General features: G+C 46.3%; 1 protein-coding gene across 2 annotated transcripts; it reads right to left on the bottom strand.

The window, feature by feature from the left end:
- Positions 1-454: 454 nt before the first annotated feature.
- Positions 455-5037, bottom strand: SPP1 (secreted phosphoprotein 1). Of its 2 annotated transcripts, none has more exons than XM_030017412.2 (7): positions 4883-5037; positions 3531-3605; positions 3384-3426; positions 2371-2478; positions 2166-2210; positions 1687-1938; positions 455-1205 (listed from the first exon to the last, which is right to left on the bottom strand). In XM_030017412.2, exons 2-7 carry the CDS (start codon positions 3590-3592, stop codon positions 798-800), a joined length of 918 nt encoding a protein of 305 aa, XP_029873272.1. In that variant the 5' UTR covers positions 3593-3605; positions 4883-5037; the 3' UTR covers positions 455-797. The 2 variants fall into 2 exon arrangements, with proteins under 2 accessions (XP_029873272.1, XP_029873283.1); XM_030017423.2 differs by having other exon boundaries at positions 3384-3423; positions 3528-3605; positions 4883-5013.
- Between the last annotated feature and the right edge of the window lie 17688 nt (positions 5038-22725).

Genomic DNA, 22725 nt, shown 5'->3' with positions numbered 1-22725 from the left:
TCCCCGCCCTCCGGCGCCGGCCCGGAAAGCCCGGGGTACGGAGGGAGATGTAGTTGCCCTGCCTCCCAGCGGGAGCGGCGGCCGGGGCTTCCTTCCCTCCCCGTGCCCTGAGAGAGGGGTGCGGCCCTTAGGGCCGCGCTCCCGGCCAGTGCCTTCCCCCCCCCGCCCCCACCCGGCAAGGCGTGAAGCCCCGAGCCGAGCCGTAAGGCGGGAAGCCCTGCGGCGCCTCTGTAGTAGCGGTGCAGTGGCCGGCGCCGGGCGTTTCAGGCCAGCTCGCCGCTCTCCCTCGGTACCGGTGGAAGGAGGCCCCGCGGAGGGGTTTTACCCCCTTAATAAATTGCGGGGGAACAGCTATTTCACACAATTTTTAGAAGGAGAGATGTTAAAGCTCCTGAAGCAGCCAGAAAGCTCCCCCCTGCCCCAAACCAGCAAACAGTAATGGAGCCCACAGGTACAGGGTTTTGTGGTTTTTATTTAAATCTGGTTACAGCAAAATACAGGCTGGCAGTACAGAGAGCAGCATGCCAGGGAGGTAACGCTCGCTCTGTGTGTCCGATAGTGTTCATCTCGCTTCCCCGCACCTCTGCCGACGGCATCGTGTGAGGCCGGTGCAATGTGCAGTGTGGAGGGCTGGCACTGCTGGCAGCCAAGGGGAGGCCACCGGGTAAAGAAGCTGCCCCAAACCCCAAAAGTCACCACGCGCTCTACACTTACAAACGGTTACCCGAAATGAAGCTACTCCCCCCTCCCCTTAGGTAGGAATTGAAAAAGAAGGGAAACATTACATTTGTCTCCCTTTAAAGAGTGACTTCGTTATTTTCAATGCTGTGATGATCTCGAGCATCCTCAGCACTCTCCAACGTTTGATTGCTGTTATCATCGGGGATCTCAGCTGAAACGCGGACCTGGCTCTCCCTGCTTTCCATGGTCTGGTAGCTATCCCCTCTGACACCAGCCTTGCTATCATCTCCTTCCGCCTCGTGGCTATCGAATTTCTGCCGGCTGTCGTTTTCCATGCTCCGGTCATGCTGCTTGCTGTCCAGCTCGCTGCTGTCCTGCCCGTGGCTCTTGTCAGCCCATTCCCTGCTGATGGCGTGCTTCCCCAGGGAGTGGTGGGCAGCAGGATCCTCCCGGGAGAGCCCCGTTTGCTGGCTGTCCGCATCCAGGGCACTCTCATCCTCCTCACTGGCATCATACACAATGAGCTGTGTTAGAAAGCAAAATAAGAAAGAGCCACTGTCACTCCTGAGAAACTGATCTTGCAACAGGTGTTGCCGTACTGCACCAAAGCAAGCTGCATAGGCTGCGGGGACACTCAAAGCCTGCATGATACATCTCTGCCTGGAGACATGGTGGTCTTTTATGGAGTTACATGAACATTTCACATTACGAGAAACTGAAGTTTTATCCTGGCCTCGCATTTCATGTGTGCAAGTATATCATGATAGTGCAAATTGCAGTGTTGCACAGCTAGCAGCAGCAGGCAACACTCCTGCCTCGGCACATCAACAGCCATCAATAACCCCTAGTTTGGGGTATCCAGAGAAAGGAGATGCATTCCTTCACTTATGCCTACTTTCCTCTTACCAATCCTTTTCAAAACTGACTCCCATAAAATAACATGTCCATTTTCAAGTTCCCTACCCTTTTCCAAAAACCTCAGTACCATTGCTCAGAGCTATTTACCTTTTTCGCAGCTTTGCGGAGTTTGCTAGACTCCACCACTGTGGCTTTTGCCCTCACCCTGTAGGCCACGCTGTCACCTCTGCCGGCATTGTCTCCTCGGGTGAAAGGGAAAGGAGGGAAGGGTACAGTTACTGGAATGTCTGTGGGAAAACTCGTGACAACCTCATCAGATTCATCCGTGTCATTGGAATCATTATCATCATTGTCATCATCCACATCTTCATGGCTCTTGCTTGACACATCAGGAAAGTGCTGAAAAACATTTATTATGCATCAGGGAAGTGAACATATATATGAGATGTGCAGATGGGTATCTGTCCTGCTCACCCAGGGCTTATGCACTGTTGAGGAGCTATGTGCGCTAATTGCTCTGAACTCGCCTCACCCTGCCTGAAGCTTTTGATTGAGGAAAATAAGTGCTGCTACACACTGGCTGCCCCGCAGCACTCAACTGACATTTTGCTGTTCAAAACACTTACCGGTTGTACTGGGACATCCACGCTTTCGTCTGAAGAGTAAAGAGTCTGAAAACAACATAGAATAAAATTAGCACACTATTAGCACACTAAAGCATATACAGCAGAGCTGATCAGCATGTTGACTGTTCTTTAAGCACTTAATCCTAACTTGCAAATCTTGCCATTGAAAGGTGCTGTGCTTTCTATTCCCGTTAGTTGCCCATACCTGCTGAGGTGACATGAGGTCATTCTGTGTGTGCTGCAGACTCTCCCAAGACTGAGAATTCATGTGGTGGTGGTGGTGGTATCTGTGTGAATGATGGCCCCTGGGATCCTTCAAGAGAAAAAAAAAGGGGGGGGATTTAATCCACAAAGGCGCATACAGGAGTAGGCAAAGCTGCCTGCATCACAACCTTTGTTTGCACGCAGATGTGGCATCTGCAATACATACTCCCTTTGTACAGCATGTGTCCTCAGCAATTCATTGCAGTAGGAAGAGGACTCAGAATAAGCCGTGATCACAGATGAACATTATACCCAAACAATATAATACAGAAGATGTGCCTCTCCCACTGGCAGAGCCTGGGGAATTTCAGATCAATTTCTCCAGCTGGTTTTTATTGAGTGAAATTTGCAGTTATATCTAACAACCATCATTCTGCTAATTCTCAGGTCCTTTTCCCAAGAGTGATTTATCTCCCACATCATGAAGACTCTAAACTAAATGCAGTAGCTGATTCTCAGAGCAAACAATTTATTTTACATGGGTGGTAGCTGGCGATGGAGTATAAATCAAATAGCTATATACAAGACTAATACAGTTCACTCTTACCACTCAAAAAAATCATGGGAATTGGATTGAAATGCTCTTTCAGTGCCAAATATTGTCATCTGATCCACACTAATGAATGTAGATTATAGTAGTTGTGCCATGCTACAGTCCTTTTCTCTTTTTAACTGGCAGCTTACACATTTTTCATTTAGAAAAGAAGTTTACAGTGCTAGTCCAGAGATGCAACTAACGGAAGTCCACAACCAGGACGCCTAACATGGCAAAAGTATACTGACATCCATGGCGCTCTGCTTTGGCTGCCTGAGAAACTTGCTCATAACCAGGTGAGGACACATTCTGCAAGCAGCTACAATCATAAAACAAGTATCAGACAATGTGTATTAGAGGAAAAAAAAATCAAAAAGCATTTATTAAAGAAAATGAATAGAAAGACAAAAGGAGCTTACATATTTTTCTTCAGAGCTGGCAGAAATGGCATGCTGCTTGTATTTGCTCATCTTGAAGGGAGAAAAGAGAAAAAGCATTTGTCAGCATTAATTTCTTGCTAATATGCAAAGAAAATATGCAAGTGATTATTGATACGCATTTGTGATTTACTCACTGGCCATGCAGCGGTGATGCTGATAAGGCATAAACACAGAACTGCCGCCTTCATTGTGATTTTTTACCTAGAAAATATTTTGGAACAGTGAGTCAACAAGGTAAAATACCACAAAAATGCCATAGACTTTTTCTTTCTCCTGGTGTCCTTCACTGTGCCAAGACCAGCTCTCTGCTAAGGATTCATTCTGCCCATGCCAATCTTTTTCTTCTGTCCTCCACCACCACCCCACACCCATCTTGTTTTGTAACTCAAAAGCTACAAGAATTTTAAAACCAGGTACTGAGAAGTGCTGAGCAGTGGTGAGAGTAGCTGCACTGAGAAGGTGAGCAGACTCCTTCTGTCATCTACTGACTTGCACTGGCAAAGGAAAAGTTTTTGTTTTTTGTGAAAAACAAAGTGCTATAAAGACTAGCTTTGGTTTATCTTCCTTCATTTAACATTTTGTCAGAAGAGACAGGACAAGACAAACTCAGCTTGGATTATCTTTTCAGTTATTTTAAAACTAGTTTTTGGGGTTATTAACTGGAGTCGCTGTGAGTAAACTCAGTTTATATGAACATAAACTGCTCTTATTGATAGACCTTTATTCCCCCCTCAGGAAGTTTGAACAGAATAACCTGTGTTTCCAAGTGAGAGATGAAGTAAAATATCTGCCCACATTGCTGTTTTAGAAATTTAATAAATGAGTGATTCCTGCTGAAATTAGGAGAGTGCTAAGCTACAGTAAATTTTGGTGCTGACAGACCAATTCCCAGGATAAGGAACATTCCTGAGAAATTAAACCGATTTACTGATGAACAAGAGGCATTTAAAACTTTAGTAAATCATAGCAGAAAAGAAAGGCTAGTAAGGGCACATTTAAAATACATTAGTAAGGCTGGCCCTGAAGCAGGACACTATTAGAGGTATTGCAATTTCAAGAGTTACAGAGAATGTAACTCTCTGTACAGTGTTACAGTGTGTGTCCCATCCATTCAGTAGTGTGCAGCACAAACTGCAAGCCTGCCAGGAAAAACAGGGACACTGCCAGGCAGTGGTTACACGATGGAGGAAGCTTTCTGTGTTCAAGTACCAGCTTTGAGTTTCCAGCACTTGATTCAGTGGCAGCGTTTTCAGTAACCTCCTCCCGACACCTATCAGCACACAGGTTTAAAATTGTGACTATGTATAATAACTTGCATCACTAAAGCAGCATTGCTGCTATAAAAGCACACCTTTTTCCACAGAGAAACATCAAATGTCCCTGTCCGGTGAAGCAGTTTTTAAAGATCTCCTGCCCAACACTTCCTTGACTAAAGCTGCAGACAGAATGGCACGTCAGGTAAAAAAGCAAAATATTACCTTCTCTGGTGCTAAAGGAGTCAACTGCGACAAGAGCGCTCTTAGTGATCCCAGCAGCAGCTCCAGCCAGTTGGCTATCAGCAGATTTGGCTTTCTCTCCTCATCCCCTGACTGCCCGACATCTCCGACCTCGGGGAATTTAAACCTTGTCCCAGGCACGGCCACCAATCCCCATGTGGCGGAAAAAGATGAAGTCATGAGGCTCCTGGCCACCGTCCTGCCCACATTCTCCTACACTTCCTCTTTGGCTTTGTGGCTTCTGAAGCAAACAAAAGCTACTCTATGGTTAAAACATTACTTATGGGCAAGATCATTAACCAGCAGGTTTGTTGAATGCACAGCATTTGGTATCATGTAGGAGGACTTCAGGGCACGTCTGTCCTCCTTTTGTGGAAAGGCAGTGCCCAGTTTCCCAGAAACCTTTCATGCCCTGTTGCATAGGGGGTAGGAATATGTAATGTGTGCAGAAAGAGATCTGAACATAAAAATCCCCCAAAAGGTCTTAATGCTTCCACAAAGTTATAGATTTACTCTCCAGTGTACACATATTGTAATGGGAATTGCAAAGACAGGGTGCAGAATATGGCTGTTTGCCTTCTTGGTCTGACCTAGGTAAAAAAAAAAAAAAAAAATTAGTGTGTCTCAATAGGCATTCTGCATCCAGAAACTTGTTTGTAAAGGTATACAAGAGCCACTGATAGTCTAGTTAAAAAGGCTTTGTGCACCATTATCAGAAATTCTCACTCCTTTTCTATTCTTTTGTATCCCTTCTGGGTCCTTTCTTGTTTCATTCACTCTCTTAGGTGGTTCAGTTGAGTTACCTGCTACAGCTGTATGCTGCACCAAACCTGCTCCAGAACCCTTTTCAGGGAGCAGATGCTAGAAATTTTTCAAGCTAAAAAAAGAAATAGGAAAAAAATATAGCAGCTATAGCTCCACTATGAGGAGTGCCATGACTAGCATTGGGAAGCAAGGGACACCATGGGATGAAATTCCATGTCTGCTACAGAGCAGCACATCGGCCCTGCTGATGGGCAACAGATCTATTCTGGCAGTGCCTCGCTTGGACAGCCATAGCTTTGGATAGATGCTGCGTCATCTGTGATGTGCTGTAAGACTCTCAGACCCTCTTCCATTCAGTGTTTCTTTAAAATGACAACGAGGTGTCATTCAAAAACAGAAAAATATTCCAAACAGCCCTTTTAGAAGGCAGAATATTTATAACTGTTTCAAAGTGGTTATCTTTGTCCTCATTTATAATACCCAGCTATTGTTTGATGTGTCCTTAGTCAAGCAGCAATGAAATAGACACCCTGTTGTCCCAGCCCATGTTACCAATTATCCTGTGCTTACTAACAGTTCTGTGGCATGTTTAGAAACACCATGAGAAACATACCCAAGTTAGCTCAGCAACTGCCCATCACATCATCACACAGACCTATCTAATTATATTTTTGAGCTGAGATCAGCAACAGTGAGAAGTTTAACTTAGTGTGCTTAATAGACTATTCTAATATCCTAGGAGAAGAATTGGATAAAAAGATAGTATATCATTAATAGTTCTGCATGTCTATAAACCCATGTGTGCATCCACCTGAATGAGGACTATCCTAGCTTTTATTTTTGTAGCTATGTGACCATTATTATTTACTAACTCAGGAAAGACTTTTCAAGCAAAAAAGCCTTCAGTAACTAGGATTTCAGCAGTATGATCTTCTGCAGGTTTAGATAGCTTATATCACCTCCCATCATATTTGCAGCTCAGTGCTTCTGGAAACCAGACAGTTTATTGAAGCCCTTGAATGCAGGTGCAGGACTCAAGCTGTGAGTGGGTGCTATTAGAGCATTATGTAGTAGCTGATATACCCAGATTATAATACATCACTATTACGTAGTAACTAGGACTGCTTCAAAAGGCCGCTGTTGTTGACTCCAGGGAACCCCAAACCAGGTGCTTAGGTAGCTGAGTACCTTTGATCCCAAACACCAATACAAATGAGCAGTGTGACTTGCAGCTCCCCTGACTGGTAAGAAAAACCTACTTCCATCTGACAGAGCGAGAAACTTTCCATCTGACAGAGCGAGAAACTGAGACAGAGAGAAGCTCAGTGGCTCATACTGCTGAATGTGGGACTGGGTATGCTGCGTCCTGCTCTCCTATCCACACATTGGATCAAATTTTAAGTCTGCAAAAACCTACTTTCTCTACCAACCATTCAACAAGAAACACAGAACTGAAAAATAACATTATACTGAAAGATACCCTAGAGCTGTTGTCTGGCCAAAACAAGAACCTTCCAGCACCCGCAATCTGTATAATCGCATATTACTGTCTATCAGACTTTCAGGAAAATACATATTATGTTGGGATTTGTAAACAACCTGTTTCACCAAGTTCAGCAGCAGTTATCAGTCATGCTGATGGAGCAGCCCAGAGCCATTAGAAACACAATCTTCCCGCAGTTTGTTAAAGACCTTCCTGTACAGGTCAGTTATCACTGTGGCTTCTCAAGGCAAATGTTTTGCAAGTACCTGGAACACTTGTCTCCCAGCAGAGATGGTATGTGACCCCCCCAGGGAGTTGTTTTTGGCAAACAGCGTGCAGCATTTCTGAGTACCATTGCCAAAGCTATATGGTTGATTTTGTAAGAACTAAGGAAAAACAGTGATGTTTTGCAGGACATGAAGTGACTGTTATTACTAAATGGCTTCATTTTATGCAAGATCAGCCCATACAGAGCTGTAGTAAATATAGCACTTGTCTCATGCCTGTCATTATGTGGTTATTCATCCTGCAAATCATTTTGTCTAGCTGAGAAATCCTTTGCCTTGGTAGGAGGTAGTGCTTCTCATCCTCTCAGAGATAAGGAACAAGCAGGGCAGAAAGGGGGGAACTTTCACCATTTTCACTTCCCACATTAAAATGCTTAATTCTGGAGAGAGCACTTGGCTGGTGGTGGCAGAGCAGAAGCAATTTGCTTGAATTTGTACAAGTGGGAGGATACATGATTTCAGCTTTCAAGAGCTGTCAGGGTCTGTGCAGAGCATGACAGTGACAGGCTGTAATTTTTTGCACTTCAATGACATTTTGTACTTGGCTATCCTGTCAAACACAATTTCTTCCATCTTGGGCTGCGTTAGGAACATGTGGTTAGGCTGCCATTTCATGTCATCGAGAAGTGCTATCAGTGCCTCCCTGTGCAACCTCCAACACATACCTAAGATCCTGAGCTGAGACATCAGCTCGATGCCCAGCGATACCCAGCCTGCCTGTAGTGATCTGTAATGCCCAGTCTTTCAGGGAAGCTGGCTTTTGTTTAGATTTGTTAAGTCTTGGGGAGAACAGAGCAGCATCTTCTAGGTGGCAAAAACTAAGACTGGGAGAGAGAGATTAATTTCTTCAGCAGCGTTAAGAGTGCTATCAAGTAAAAGCCCCAAGAAACCCCAGCTTGGCAGTGTTCTTAGAAGCAACTGCTTTACAACTAGAATGTCCCAAAGAAAAGCAGACTTAGTAAACAGTGGTTTCTGTGAAAAACAGATGAAAACCAAAACTTTCTTGCATTGCTACCATAAAATACTCCTGAAAAGTACCTTGGAAACTCATCATGTCAGCCAATATAATATATCCCCCAAAGCCCTTAAATTTTCCCAATTAAAGCTTCAAAAGTGGGGAAAAGCTTACATTCAGCAGTTGGTAGGCTTCAAAACACCTTCTGCCTCTTAAATAGACTACACAGACCACCACGGCATTTGTGTCCAGGCTTAGGAGAGTACTTGGTATGCAGAAGGGATATGGGTATCAGATCCATTCAGTAAAGAAATTTGAACAGAGGTTTGCTTCTTACCTGTAAGCAGGGCACCCCAATAACGCATGCTGTGTGCAGCACAACTCTGTATCTTTTGCTTTGAACCACTTAGAGCATTTCCAAAACAGAGCAGCAATCAAACAAGCAGCAGCAAGTTTCTCCCAAGCAAAACCTCTTGTGGGGTGACAGGGCAGTTCAGAACAATGTGGGGTCCATGACCTTCCAGCCTCCCTGCCACTTCTGATCTGCAATGCAGCTAAGATGACTAGTTGGCAAGGTGAGCTCTATTTAACCCTCATTCAGGCAATGAAGGGGGTTATGGTATCTTACTTTCCCAGAGTGAGTCTTAGCCACTCCTGGGGGGGTTGCAGAACTAGGCACAACACCAACCTAGAGCTGCAGTAGGTGATTGATGGGGACAGAACAGAGACTTTCTGGGAAACAACCCCACCGTAAGCAGTCAGCGTATTAGAAAGTGCCAGTGTTTGACAGATAGCACCGTCTTTTGGTCTGTCCTTATCTCCCTCTGCATAAAAAGAGCCCACTCACTTGTCACTGACTTCTGAGACTAGTTGCTACCTGTTCACATTTTCAAATGCCTTTTTAGGAACAGCTTTGGAAACTGAAGAAAAAAAATTAATATTTGAGAAACTGCCATACAGCTGTGGCCCACAAATCCTGGAAGCTGAACAGTCTCAGTCAGATCTCAGCTTTCACAGAGCTGAGTGGCTGCTCCTACTACAGCATAAATACAGTCCAGCTTCCTAAAATGGAGCCCTACTGGCATTTCCTCCCTTGACTTTTACAATCAGCTAGAAAAAAACAAATTTTCCAGATTTTTTTTTCTGTTGAAATTCATGTATTTTAATACTGAAGTCCATGGAGCAGCAGCAGGAATTAAACCAGCACAGAAACATTGTTCTTTTCAGGTCATGGTAGTTACCAGTGTGAAGAGTAAAACACCAGATATTCCAGTGCTGGTTTTGTGGCTGCGTTTCAGCTCTGAATTGACAGAAAAAGAATTAAATTTGTTTCAGTTGGAAAAATTAATAAACACAATACTAGTCTGAACTACTATTAGAAACAAAATCAAGCAGTGAAAGTATATATGGTGTACATCATATTTTAATGACTGTGCCATTTTATGATGTATGTAACCCTCAAAAAGCAATTGTTTTGAGAACAGGAGGATGAGACTTTCAGCATCTCAATGGGAGCTGAGCTCAGTCTGCTCTCTTAAGATGCTGGTTCTGAAGCCTGAACACCACTGCAGAGATAACACTTCTGGATGGAGGAAAGCACACAAGGTGTGTGTGCTTAAATCCTCTATATGCTCATAAGAAAGTAACCATCAGTTTGCCAGCTCAGGGCTAACAGTCTGAGTACTGAGGGGAATTTGATGGTAGGAAATAGCTTCACAAAAGATTGCTTTTTGGACAAACATTGCAAAAATTTTGTGACAAGTTGTTTGCCTCTCTCTCCCCTGCTATCTCAGTTCCCTGTTTCCTATCCTACTGCAAAATTTTCTCCTCCCAATGAGAAAGGACACTAATGGAAACATCTGAATATGCAGAATGAGAATGGAAAGAACAGCATCTTCTTGCTCTGCATTGTGAAACTGATGGAAAGTCACAAGATGCCTGTTCCACCTAGTGCAGGGACTTTTGGCAGATTCTGCACACTCAGCACCCCTCCACTCGCATCTTCACTAGGGTCTGCTGGCAAAGCACAAAGAGCTGCCTCCTCACTGCAAGAAACAGAACAGATTACAGCACAGCATGACAGAGAAGAGGTGGACAGGGAAGATGATGGGCCAACTCCTCCTCCGCAGTCACCCGAACGCTGCTTCTGTGCATAACTGAGATGAGCACTGCAACCCTATACTACACAACAGAGAGAGAGTCCTAACTGTGCCCTGGTAATCCTTATCACATAGCAGCCTTGATTTTGCATTCCACATATACCATGTTGAGCTCACATCACGTTTCCACACACAACCACACAAGGCTTACAGCGTGAGGAGCAGAGAGTCCAAAAACGGTTTCTATCAATCGCAGAGACAAACCTTTTACAAGGCATACTTTCTGACCACCTCCTGGAAGGGGCAGTACAAAACAGATAATTTGGAGAGGTGCCAGGCATTACACAATGCAAGATTGCACCCTGCATATCTGTGGTTATCTGTACACAAGGCATCTGCAGCCTGACCTGACTTTTCTATCTCTAGAAGGTCTGGGGAAGGTGAAGCATGTGCTGTACAAGCAGTGCAGGACTGCTAGGACAGGTTGTGACCCTGTCAGTAAACCTGACCTCAGACCCAGGCTGGGCTACACACCAGAAACCCTTCCGATTTCACGTGGCTTCAAGTTTTGTTTGTGAGCAGTTTTCTTAACTCAGTCTAGGGCTGCTGTGGTCTGAGGTGGGACGGATGCAGAACTTGAGTCAGTGTGAAAGCAAACATCTCCCAGGCACTGTGTGCCAGGGTGTGGAGCCCCTGCCGGTGGAGTGGGAGGAAAAACCCATCTGTGGGCCTGATGAAGGGAAATGAAAGGAGGATTTGGGGAGGAAGTTGTTTGGCCGAGAAGCTGATTTGATTTTGTGGGGGAACCAAAAACCAGCAGGCAGGGTCAAGGCCTCTGCCGTCTCGACTGAGTCATGGAAAGATTCCCTACAGCTTGCTCAGGCTTGGAGGTGATGAGGCTGTTTTCCCTCGAAGCCCATCCAGGCAGGAGCTCTGCAGGAACCAGGCTTCACTGAAGCAATGGATCATTTTGGTTCTGGCTTGGAAAGGCCAGACATCTGCATGTCAGGATATTTCATCTTAATTGGTATTGGGGTTGCCACCTCTTGTACAACAAGCAATCAACGTGCCAATAGAGAACATCACTCAGACCCAGCAATTTCTCCTTGTTTTGCGTATTAAAATTGCATTAATCCTTCCAATTTTTAAAAATGGGCAGGGAGGTTGATGGAATGGAAAGTAGTAACTCACACCTGAGAAGTATTACCACCAGCAAGTCAAAAGAGATGTTAATTTTCTTAATTGTAGTTTTTCAAGTAAATAGGATGAATTGATACCATCAGATGATGGATAATACAAGTGTCTGGAAAAATGTAAAAAGGTTTCTTTTCATTAGAAAGGTACCTCTCCCCCACCCCCCCCCCCTCAGCTCCTCTCTTGTTCAGTCAGTTTTCTTTTCCTTCTTGGCCTCCCTTTTGGCAGGACTGGAATGCAAAAATATTGTGTTTTGTAGAGTACCTGTGTACTATCTGCTGAACTGGCAGCTCATACGCATGCGGCAGGTGCCCTTACTGCCCGGATTTGTCACCTCCTTGGACCAGCCAGTCCCTGACCCTGCCCAGCACCGAGGACCAGGAGCCCAGCAGCCTGCGATACAAGGGAACTGCCCAGAGGCACACTGAGCTTGGCTAGCCAGGAGGACAGACAGCCTGCTAGGTATGGGAACACAGCAGCACAAACACTTTTGGTAAGCCCCTGCTCTCCTTCATTGCTTACCAGCTCTCTTTGGAAGGGAGGTGCTTTTTTTGGAAATACACAGTTGAGAGATAATCACATCCAGATTTAGGAAATAACATTTTGCACGTAATTCATACTGGCTACTTAGACAGATTATTGGTTGAGCATGTAGCTATAAATTTGGCAGAATAAATGGCAAACTGTGGTTGACATATGGATGCAAAGCAGGAAGCAAACTGCAGCTATACACTAACTAGAAGAAAGGAAAGCCTAAGAAACTGGGTTAATCAGCGGGCTCTGAAGCAAACAGTAAGAAGGGGCAGCTGATGGGGCAACTAACTCTTGAGGAACATATGCAGCATCAGGGCTTTTTGCGTTAGGAAGAATATTACCAGTCAATAAATAACAAGCCAGAACTGCTGTTTTGCTCACTGAGTCTTGTTTATCACAAAGAAGTCAAATGACTTCTCCTCACCCATGGAAAATGTGAACACAGAGGATGACAAGCAATTTTGGGAAGCAACATCCGTTCTGTATGGAGAAACTTGATCTGCTATACCCAAAATAACTGATGTTGAAACGCAGACTAAATCTCATCTAAGCAATTGATCAGACAAAATGAGGAAGTACAACTGCTTGCTGGAGCTGTGTTGGTCTCACCTCAGGCAGCAGGGCAGTAACAGGGCAGAGGCAGATGGGCTAAGACAGACTGGAAATCGCAGCTCTAAGGAGGCAGGCTGTCAACAGATAACTCTGTGCCCTCAGCAGGCTGCTGAAAAGCATTTATTATGGCACCCGATCCCTGAAGGAAGCACTATAGAAACTCTGGCACTTGTACCTTCATTGGCACTAAAGCTACACAGACACTGCAAATTGAAGCTTAAGACAGCAGGGCTGTTCCTGTTTCACCATGATATGGCCTGCCGACAATTAGCCCATCTGCCTGGGCTGCTCTTCTTCCCTATCCCATCCCTGCACAGCAATTAACAGGAGTGAAAGCAAGCCTGTGCACTCCCTTGTTACATGTTGGAACAGCTGCTTGGGCTATCCAGGGGGTCCAGGTCAATACCCGGATGATCTTTCCTGGAAAGCCAACAACTCCACCAGGCCTGAATTTGTAAGTGGACAGACTAAAACAGTCAATTACCACAGTGTACAGATGATACATACCAGAGGGTGAGGATTTGTGGATTTTTAAAGCTAAAACAGACCATTGTCTACTTTAACCCTCTACACAAAACAGACTGAAGGACCAACTCCAGATACTACTGAGCTTAACAGTTTGCATTTGGCCAAAGGCAGTTATTCCTCCTGAATTGGGGTTATTCTGTTTGTTAAAGCCATTTACATAAAGTCACACTGATGAGTGCTAAATACACCCCCAATCCGTAACTCTAAGAATTAAATTATGCACAGGCTTTCCCATTGTTTTTTGTGGGTGAGGGATTATTCGTGCCATTTACACAATTCAGCCATGTATAAACACAGCAGCCTGGCTCACAATTATCATTTGTATTTCAGCCTCTCCAGTACTGGTATTAACAAGTCATATTCTGGTTTTAACAGAGATAACCCTGATGGCAATGCTGGTGAGGTTTTCCCAGCACCCTTCTGCTCACAGCTGAGAAAGCCTCCCCAGAGCACTGGCTTCTCACCCTGCTCCAGTTTCAGACTTTGCTGCCCAAGAAGTCTTTGCTTTGCTGTACGGCAAACAGGTCTGTGCCCTCTAGAGAAACAGGAGCTCCCCCAACTCCATTAGGCTGCATACACATTTCCTGGCTTTCTGGAAATAAGATTTCTCCTCCCAGTGGTCAAGTCTGAAAGACAGCAAGATGGTCAAAGTAGCTGAGCCACTGATGGAAAAGGGATTAGAAACACACAGATATTAAAAAAACCTAGAAATTAGTTCTGGAAGTGACCAGTGATGGTATCTCTCCATTCCTCTCTCAATGCAATACAAACTCCCTGTTGTCCACTGTGTTTTTATCCCACTCCACTGTCATAGAAATCCAGAGGAATAACTAACTTTCCTGGATTCGATGGAATTAAAGCAGAAGTGTGGGGCAAATCCCCAAGTGGAGGATCCTTCCTGCCTGACACCTGTTCGTCATCTCTGTACACAGGAAGCAACACCACAGCTTTTCAGGTTACTCAGCATGGTGTAACCCAACCGCTGTGTGCAAGGTGCCCACCTCAGTGGGGTCTCACCCATGTATAAGCTCCTTCTTGGTGAGAGCCTGGTAGGGTCAGTATCTGTCATGGTGGGGCTGCCAACACTTCTGTATGTTGTCATCATGCAGGGCCTGTGCCCAGCAGGAGCAATTCTTTGTACAGGTTATTCAGCTATTATTCTCCAGGAAATCCCTTCATCGGCGTAAGCCCTACTCTAATGAGCAGCAAGGTAGAAATTAGGCTCTCCAATGAAAACAGCTATTGGTTTATTTGTTTGGGTTTTTATTTCAACATAGTCATCTCCCTACAGAACGTTCTAGGAAAGCACAAGAGAAACGTTTCTTCTGTGAAATGTAATTAACATAGTTTTCTTCCTGTTGCAAAGTATAATTGCAAATATAAACTGTAGCACAAGAATGGGGTTATTTTGAGCAATGGTTTGTGCATCAAAATACTGTGACGAGTTTGGTTTGTCAAACTGAAGACAGGGCAGATGTCTCTCTCCCTTCCTGTTTAAGCCAGTGGTCTGGGAAGGGCTGCCGTAACCTATAATGATGGTTAGCTTACTGAAAGCAACTTGTTTCCCCCAATCTATAAATGCAGTTTTCCAAAGACTGAACATATGCTACAACATGCACATGCTTTGTGATCCTGTTTGACATAGCAAACCCTGTTCTGATCTCAAGTAATATTAAAACTTACATAGAAATACTCAGTTCTGACAAACCTGATACACATACTTTCTCATACACAGCTCACACAAAGATGTGGAATATTCCTTCAAAGTCAAAGAAATGAGTCAAACTTTCCTTTGCAAAAGCATTTCCTAACTGTGGAAGGTCTTGACCAAACATAGGACCATTTTCATGTTTCGCTGTGTATTTGCAATTGCTCTTGAGGCGGCAAAGCATTTAAACACTTAGACAGCTGAGCCCCAGGAGCTGTTGAGAGAAACTGAGTGCAGCATGATGTGGCTGCATGGTCACAGCCTAGGAAAGCAGTGGTAAGACACCTCCTGGCCGGAGGTCATTTTACCCAAATGGGTAATTCCCTGCAACGTGTCCCCACATGCAAAACGTATAATCCAAGACGGAAATAGAGGACTGAAATAACAAAAGGTTTACTTCCCCCTGCTCTCCAAACAAGGTCAATCATTAAACAAAAATGAAAAATTACATTCTGTCAGTGGAAAGCCTCACTAGTATAAGTAGGTACAACATACTTACTGAACTTGTTTGGATCTGGGCTCAACAGTCATTACTATAAATCTTTCTGAGTCAATGTACCTTAAAAAAATATCAGCTCCTTCCTATCTTATTTTCCTAAATGACTGGAGGAATTTACAAGTAAATACCCTGGCCTCCATCCAAAAGCAAAGACCCTGCAGCACCATTGGCATGGCCGAATAAACCACTGGGCAAAAGCAGGCAACAACATCGCACAAGCAAACTCCTCACATTGTATGTAGCTCAGGTGAAGTGAAACAAGGCTGGTCTGGCAGGGACCACAGGGGAGCCATACCCATTTGCCTGAGAGCTGCTCTCCCCTGACACTTGAACATAGGAGTGCACTGCTGTGGCCCTCTCCGCTCTCTGCAGAGCCTGTCTGGCCATCCCTCTGTGCTATCAGGGCCCGGGGGCTCTGGGCAGACTTGCACATCTTGGCGAGAAATGTGCTGAGCCTTCAGCAGCAACATCACCACCACTGCCCAGGGAGGTGGCAAAGCAACCTAGGGACATCGAGGGGTGCTTCTCCCAGCAGTCAAGGCATGTGTTAGAAGGCTCTAGAAGTGCACATGACTAAGCAGAAGTAGTATATGCACATGTATTGGTTTTGTGTGGCAAGGGTTTGGTAGCGGGGGGGGTTACAGGGGTGGCTTCTGTAAGAAGTTGCTGGAAGCTTCCCCTGTGTTCGAGAGAGAGCCAATACCAGCCGGCTCTAAGACAGACCCACCGCTGGCCAAGGCCGAGCCAATCAGTGATAGTGGTAACGCCTCTGTGATAACATTTTTGAGAAGAAAAAAGTTGGGACAGGCAGAAGTCGGCAGCCGGAGAGAGGAGTGAGAACATGTAAGAGAAGCAACCCTGAGGACACCAAGGTCAGTGAAGAAGGAGGGGGAGGAGGTGCTCCAGGTGCCGGAGCAGAGATTCCCCTGCAGCCCATGGTGGGGAAGACCATGGTGAGGCAGGCTGTCCCCCTGCAGCCCAAGGAGGTCCACGGTGGAGCAGATATCCACCTGTAGCCCGTGGAGGACCCCACGCCGGAGCAGGTGGGTTCCTGAAGGAGGCTGTGACCCCGTGGGAAGCCCGCGCTGGAGCAGGTTCCTGGCAGGACCTGCGGATCTGTGGAGAGAGCAGCCCATGGAGCAGGTTTTCTGGCAGGACTTGTGACCCCGTGGGGGACCCACGCTGGAGCAGTGTGCTCCTGAAGGACTGCACACCGTGGAAAGGACCCATGCTGGAGCAGTTCATGAAGAACTGCAGCCCGTGGGAAGGGCCCACGTTGGAGAAGTTCGTGGAGGACTGTCTCCCGTGGGTGGGACCCCACGCTGGAGCAGGGAAGAGTGTGATGAGTCCTCCCCCTGAGCAGGATGAAGCGGCAGAAAACAACGTGTGATGAACTGACCGTAAACCCCATTCCCCATCCCCCTGTGCCGCTGGGGGGGTTGGCAGAGAAGCCGGGAGTGAAGTTGTGCCCAGGAAGAAGGGAGGGGTGGAGGGAAGGTGTTCTGAGATTTGGTTTTATTTCTCATTACTCTGCTCTGGTTGATTTGTAATAAAGTGAGTTAATTTTCCCCAAGTTTGAGTCTGTTTTGCCTGTGACGGTAAGTGGTGAGTGCTCTCTCTCCTGTCCTTATCTCGACCCACAAGCTCTTTGTTATATTTTCTCTCCCCTGTCCAGCTGAGGAGGGGAGTGATAGAACGGCTTTGGTGGGCACCTGGCAACCAGCCAGGGTCAACCCATCACAGCACATAGCATATATTTTTTAAAATTAATTTTCTAGATATCAGAAGATATCTAGGTATCTATCAGAAGGTATCTCCATCCTTCCTTGAAGGTGTTTGTTAAGATCTAAACCACATTTTCAAAGACAAAAGGAGCAACACAGGAGAAAGACGGGAAGGTGGAAAGAAGACTAAGTATTTTGATTTCCAGGTAATTGCACAAAGGCCACTGGACAAAACCTGAAGAGCTTCTTGAATCAAATTTCCTGATGAAAGCCAGGAATCTGAAAAGCGTGTTTTACAATGTTTTGGCCCATTCAGTCTGGCGACTTACTCTGTCACAACACAACATTGATAGCTATGGCTCAGCAAGGGTTTTCCCAGAGACCTGACACTTCCAGCGAGCATTTAGTGCTGGATTACTCTTCTAGCTCTGTTTGTGGAGCCTGTGACAGGTCTAGCCTTGCATCAGGAGCAGATGTCAAGGATGGAGACGTTGAGAGTCTCTCACCGCAGCCAATGCACAGCCCTACCCTCGCAAAACACCATCAGGGTGCTGCTATGAGCAGCTGCCCTCCTGCCCACTCCAATTCTGGCCACCTATGGCTGGGCAAGTGCCAGCAAGCTGCATGCAGCCTGAGACATCAGATGCATTTCACTCTTGCCTGCCAGCATAAACCTGCGAGGAAAATCCAATCACAAGCACATAAGTCACTTCCTTCCTTAGCCACACACACGAGTCACCAAATCCTAAACCAGCCCCATTACTCTGTAAGGCTTCGAGGTCCTGCTGTGTTTTGCACTGACTCAAGGAGGGTGCTGACAGCAGAGCATGCATCTGTAACACCCAGGGCCGCGGTGGCCCGGGTGGTTCTTGCCTGCCCAAAATGGGATAACACAGGCAAGCAGGTCCGAGGAGACTGGGAGTGCTGGGCACAGCATGGATTTAGCATTCATCTGACACTGACCATGATCACTGGGATTGCTGCAGGGTCGCAATCACAAGCACATGTCCCCGTGGCCTGTCAGGTTGTACAAAAAGGCTTGGAGGTTTCTTAAGAAAAAACAAGCAGGGAAAGGCACAGACAAATTGTCAGGCAAATCATGGAGCCAGCCAACTCATGGAGAGATGGTTTAAGCCAACCATACCATGCATTTGCCAGTGTAAGGGTTCTGCCTCATGCACAGCACATGAGGAGCTCTGCTAGCTCATGACCCCATCCGCAGGCTCTGTTTGCTTGAAGCCTATTGCAGGTACACATCTCTCAGACCAAACACGTGGCACACCTGCAGGCTTTGGAGAAACAACCTGACCATCAGGAGGAGCTGAGGTTCAAATTGCCCCTTTGTATATCAAACACAAAGAACTACAAATCAATTCTGAGCAGTTCCAGAAGTGTGACAGACTGCTTTGTTTCAGGAACATGTAAAAATTTTAAACTGGGATTTTCCAGCAGCCTTCCAGTGCCAGACTGGTGGCTTGTGAATCATGTTTTGTCTGTCACATCAGCAAGGTGTGTCAATTCCTGCAGCAAAGGGGATTAAAGCTCTCTCTTGCTCACCCTAACGAGAGCAGGCTCCAGGCTGAGCAGTGCTTTACTTTCTTTAAAGAAAGAGGAAGATGTTCACACCAGCCACAGAACATCTCTCCAGTACAAGCTTTGCCTTCCTGGGGGTCTTTAAGGACAGCACACCATTACAAGACAACAACAACCCCAAGTAAAAGTCTCTCTCAAGCACACAAACACTGAATATCCAGCAGTGTTAGGAAAACACAAGTAGCTATTAGTAGGTACTTGTATATGAACTGAGTTGAATTGCACCAGCACTTTGCTACCTACACTGCAAACTAATTCCTTTATGGTTTATGCAAGAAGGGGAGGTAAAAAGAGCATGCCATGCCACATACCTTGAGCAAAACCTTCCCCTTGTGCCTGGCATGCTGACTGGTCACCAGCCCTTGCTAAGGGTCAGAGCCTGTGGCAGGCTCTGGAAATACAGATCCTATGTGCAGAAAGGGTAAGAAACATCCCACATCACCATTCCCCTTCTGATACAAGTCACACCAAGGGATTGGTTAGCAACAGTGGAGGATCAGACAGAAAGAAAACAAGTAAAATACTTTTTTTTCAGCTGTTTCTCATCTCCTGGAAAAGCATATCACAGTAGCTGCTGTAGGTACTTGGGTTGTCACCTGCACACAGACCCAGCAGACCCACACCAAGCCATTTACAGCCTCAGGGCTTTATCTCCCCTTAGAGAGGTTAGCTTTTGACCTGTGCCCTTGCACCTCCTACATCTCTGAGCACTTAAAAACCTTTTCCATGGTCCTCATGGCTATTGGAAATCTTCTGCAAACTCTGAGAAGCAGAATAGCTGTTTTGAAAGCAGCCTGACAGAGCAAGTCCATGCCAGAACCCTGCGCAGCTCTGCCTCCTGAGCCCAGCATCCCTGGGAAGGGGGCCCCTTGCTTTCCCCTTTACAGTGCCCTGGAGAAGGCCCTGACATAAAGTGGTGTACTAGTCACTTTGTCCCTGACAGTGTGCTCTTTGAACAGGAGAGAAACCAAGGCTAACGTCAGCTACTTGGCGAGGCTTTTGTACCATGGGGCAGAAGTATTTGATTGTTGTCATTAAAAATTCAGAGATTTAATCTTACTGGTGTCCTAATGCATACTTTGTTAATTAAATCTCACTTTCTAGTTAGTCATGAAGTCTCAGTCTGCATTCATGCCTTTAAGCGAACAGGACTTTCTGGGATGAAGTGTGGTGCATAGCTTGCTGCTGCCAAACGCAGCTAGTACCTTTCCCTCTCTGTAGGTATGCCAGAGCAGACTACCCAGACAGCACAACACAGGACAGTGCCTGGCTGCAGAGCTCAGTCCCTGGGGCATCAGCATCTCAGTTTCCCCACCCGAGAAGTGGATGCAGTGGACATGGGTTGTGGCAGAGAGGATGAAAGCTTCTCCCTCGTCACAAAACTCTGCCAGATGACACGGATGCCCCCCAGTTGCCCTCCACATCCCCAAGTGGAGAAACACAAGCTCCCACCCCAACAAACACCTCCACCTACCAACTCAGGGGAGGTTTCTCTAGCTCTGAAACCCCAGGCCTGGGCAGTGTTTGAGCCACATGGAGAAAGGGCCTGGTTTTGTTTTTCTAGTGACCGTAGCAATGCTCTGCTCTTTTCTGGGGTCTGGCCTTTTGTTTTAAGTGGCCCAGAGCCCAGCAGCACTAGTTAAACAATAGCAAAACTGCTCTGGTCTAACACAGTCCCTATTAAAATCTTACGCCTGGCTCAGCAAACGGGAAGCTAAAAATTAACTTCCTCCCTTGAGCTCACCTCTACAAAAGCATGTTTTGTAGGGCACACCAGTAAGGGCAGGCAGGACAACATGGGGACAGAGGGTGAAGCATCCAGGGCTTACAGAGAAGGGCTGTGCAGAGTGGCAATAGGGAGCAGAAACATCCTCCTGAGCAGGGACCTGGAAGAGGGCGAGAACAAGTTAGACCTCGTGAATGGCAGCATCTCACCTTAAACACGTTTGGTACCCACCACAGCCATGGCTGGTGACAAGGGAGAGGGCACCCAGGGGGGACAGAGATCACTTTTTCCCCAGAAGAAAGGCAGAGTTTCCTGCCACGTGTTTCCAGGATGACTTACTCATTGCTGGGAAGTGCTGAGAGCAGCAGCTGTTCCCCAGTTCTTGCAAACCCTATCTTGTCCCCAGGCGTGTGTCAGAGCTGGTTTCCAGTGACCAAAGGAAGCCCACGCAAGCTGGGAGGCAGCAGGGCAGTCACTGGATCCAAACGACATGATGAAATCATCAGCTGCTTGTGACCCACCTCAAGCAACTTTGCTTCGGGCAATTAGCTTGGTGACCAACATACCTGCCTGTTAGTGATTTACATTCATGATACCTTAACTTCTCTGCATGGGAGCTGTCTGTGAAACCCAGGGAGCCCATCCAGGGAAACCTAGCCTGAGAGGTCCCTCGTTATCTGTAGCACGAGCCTCCTCCTCCTAAGCGGAGACAAGACATGTGCAAACTAACCTACAGCTCTTCAACCTCCGACTTCTCTCATCACCAGTATAACAGTTATTTACTTTTTTACAGGTGACAATTTCACAGCAAGAACCATTCCTTTGCACTAGTGATCTTGATTCAGACACATTAATAATAAACAGCAATAAAGGCAAAGATTTTCCAGGCAGCAAATGAGACTCTGAGGAGGTCTGCCAGGCCACAGCGGTGCTAGGACTCTTGAGTGTCCCCCACAGCGTTGTCCTTTCACTCCTGTTTTGGCTCATTTCAAAAAGCAGAAAATGAAGCTTGGAAGCATAGAAGAACCAGATACACTGAATAAACAGGAGACTATTCCACAAAACTGATATCTAAGGAATTTCATTAAGGAATCTCTTGACCTTGGTTTGGCTGGGGATTTTGGACAGCTGGAGCAAGAAGCCAGCACGAGTTTACTCAGGAAGGAGCAGAGGAGGTGAGCATTGACAGAGGGCAGAGCAGGGAGAAATGAAACACCAGGGTGGAAATGCATAGCGGAAAAGGCAAGGCTGGAGAAACAACAGTGGAAAAATGGCCTAAAGGGAAAAATGCAAATAGAGGAGAAAAGTCAGAAGGCTGACAGGGAAGAAGGCTTGAAGCACAGGTAGCTGAGGAAACTGAGCTGGAAAGGGGGAGGGAAAGCAAAATAAGAAAGAGGAATCCATGGCAAAAGGTGGAGCTGGTTAGTCAGAGGCAGAGCTGAAGCAGAGGGGAAAAGCACAGCCCCGAGCCACCCTGTGCCTAACAGCACTACACAGCCTTCTGCCCAAGTCTGTGGCAATGGTCCCTGCTGGGGCATGTCTGCCAGTGTCTATACTCCTGCATCAGCTCTGCTTTCATGAGCCTGATCACTTAATTATATGTTATCCTCAGGGAATCAACTTGCAAGCTCTGCCTCAGAGCTTGGTGTGATGTTCATAAAAAATTTAGAGTGTAAACTGCTATTTGTGACACAAATCTTGGTGCTCACACAGCACTCTGAATTTCTATAGCTTACCTAAAGGTGTCCCCGATATTGCTGGCATGTACAGTGTACACTGTAAGCAGGACTCCACTCAAATACGCTGCCAACAGCAACTATATTATCCAATTTCTCCCAAGGCATTTTCCACACATACCAGCACCCTCCATCCTGCTCCTCTGCCATACGCCAGCAAACCCTGTGCTGGAGCATCACCTCATTTCTGCACAGGCTCTTGGGGATGTGTCACCTCCTGCCAGCCCTGCTGGGTGCCTCCAGCTGCCCTCACCTGCCTGGAGGGAGGCAGCCCAGCCCCGCTTTTTTCAGGATACAGCAGTGGTCAGCACTTTGCTGCCATTAATGTATGCATTCAGTTGCTCTAATAGAAAATAAACAGGAAAGAGTCAAAAGCTGGTGT

Source organism: Aquila chrysaetos, chromosome 1 (assembly GCF_900496995.4).
Source record: "Aquila chrysaetos chrysaetos chromosome 1, bAquChr1.4, whole genome shotgun sequence".
Lineage (NCBI taxonomy): Eukaryota > Metazoa > Chordata > Aves > Accipitriformes > Accipitridae > Aquila > Aquila chrysaetos.
The sequence above is the reverse complement of the archived record's forward strand: the minus strand, read 5'-3'. Positions and strand labels throughout refer to the sequence as shown.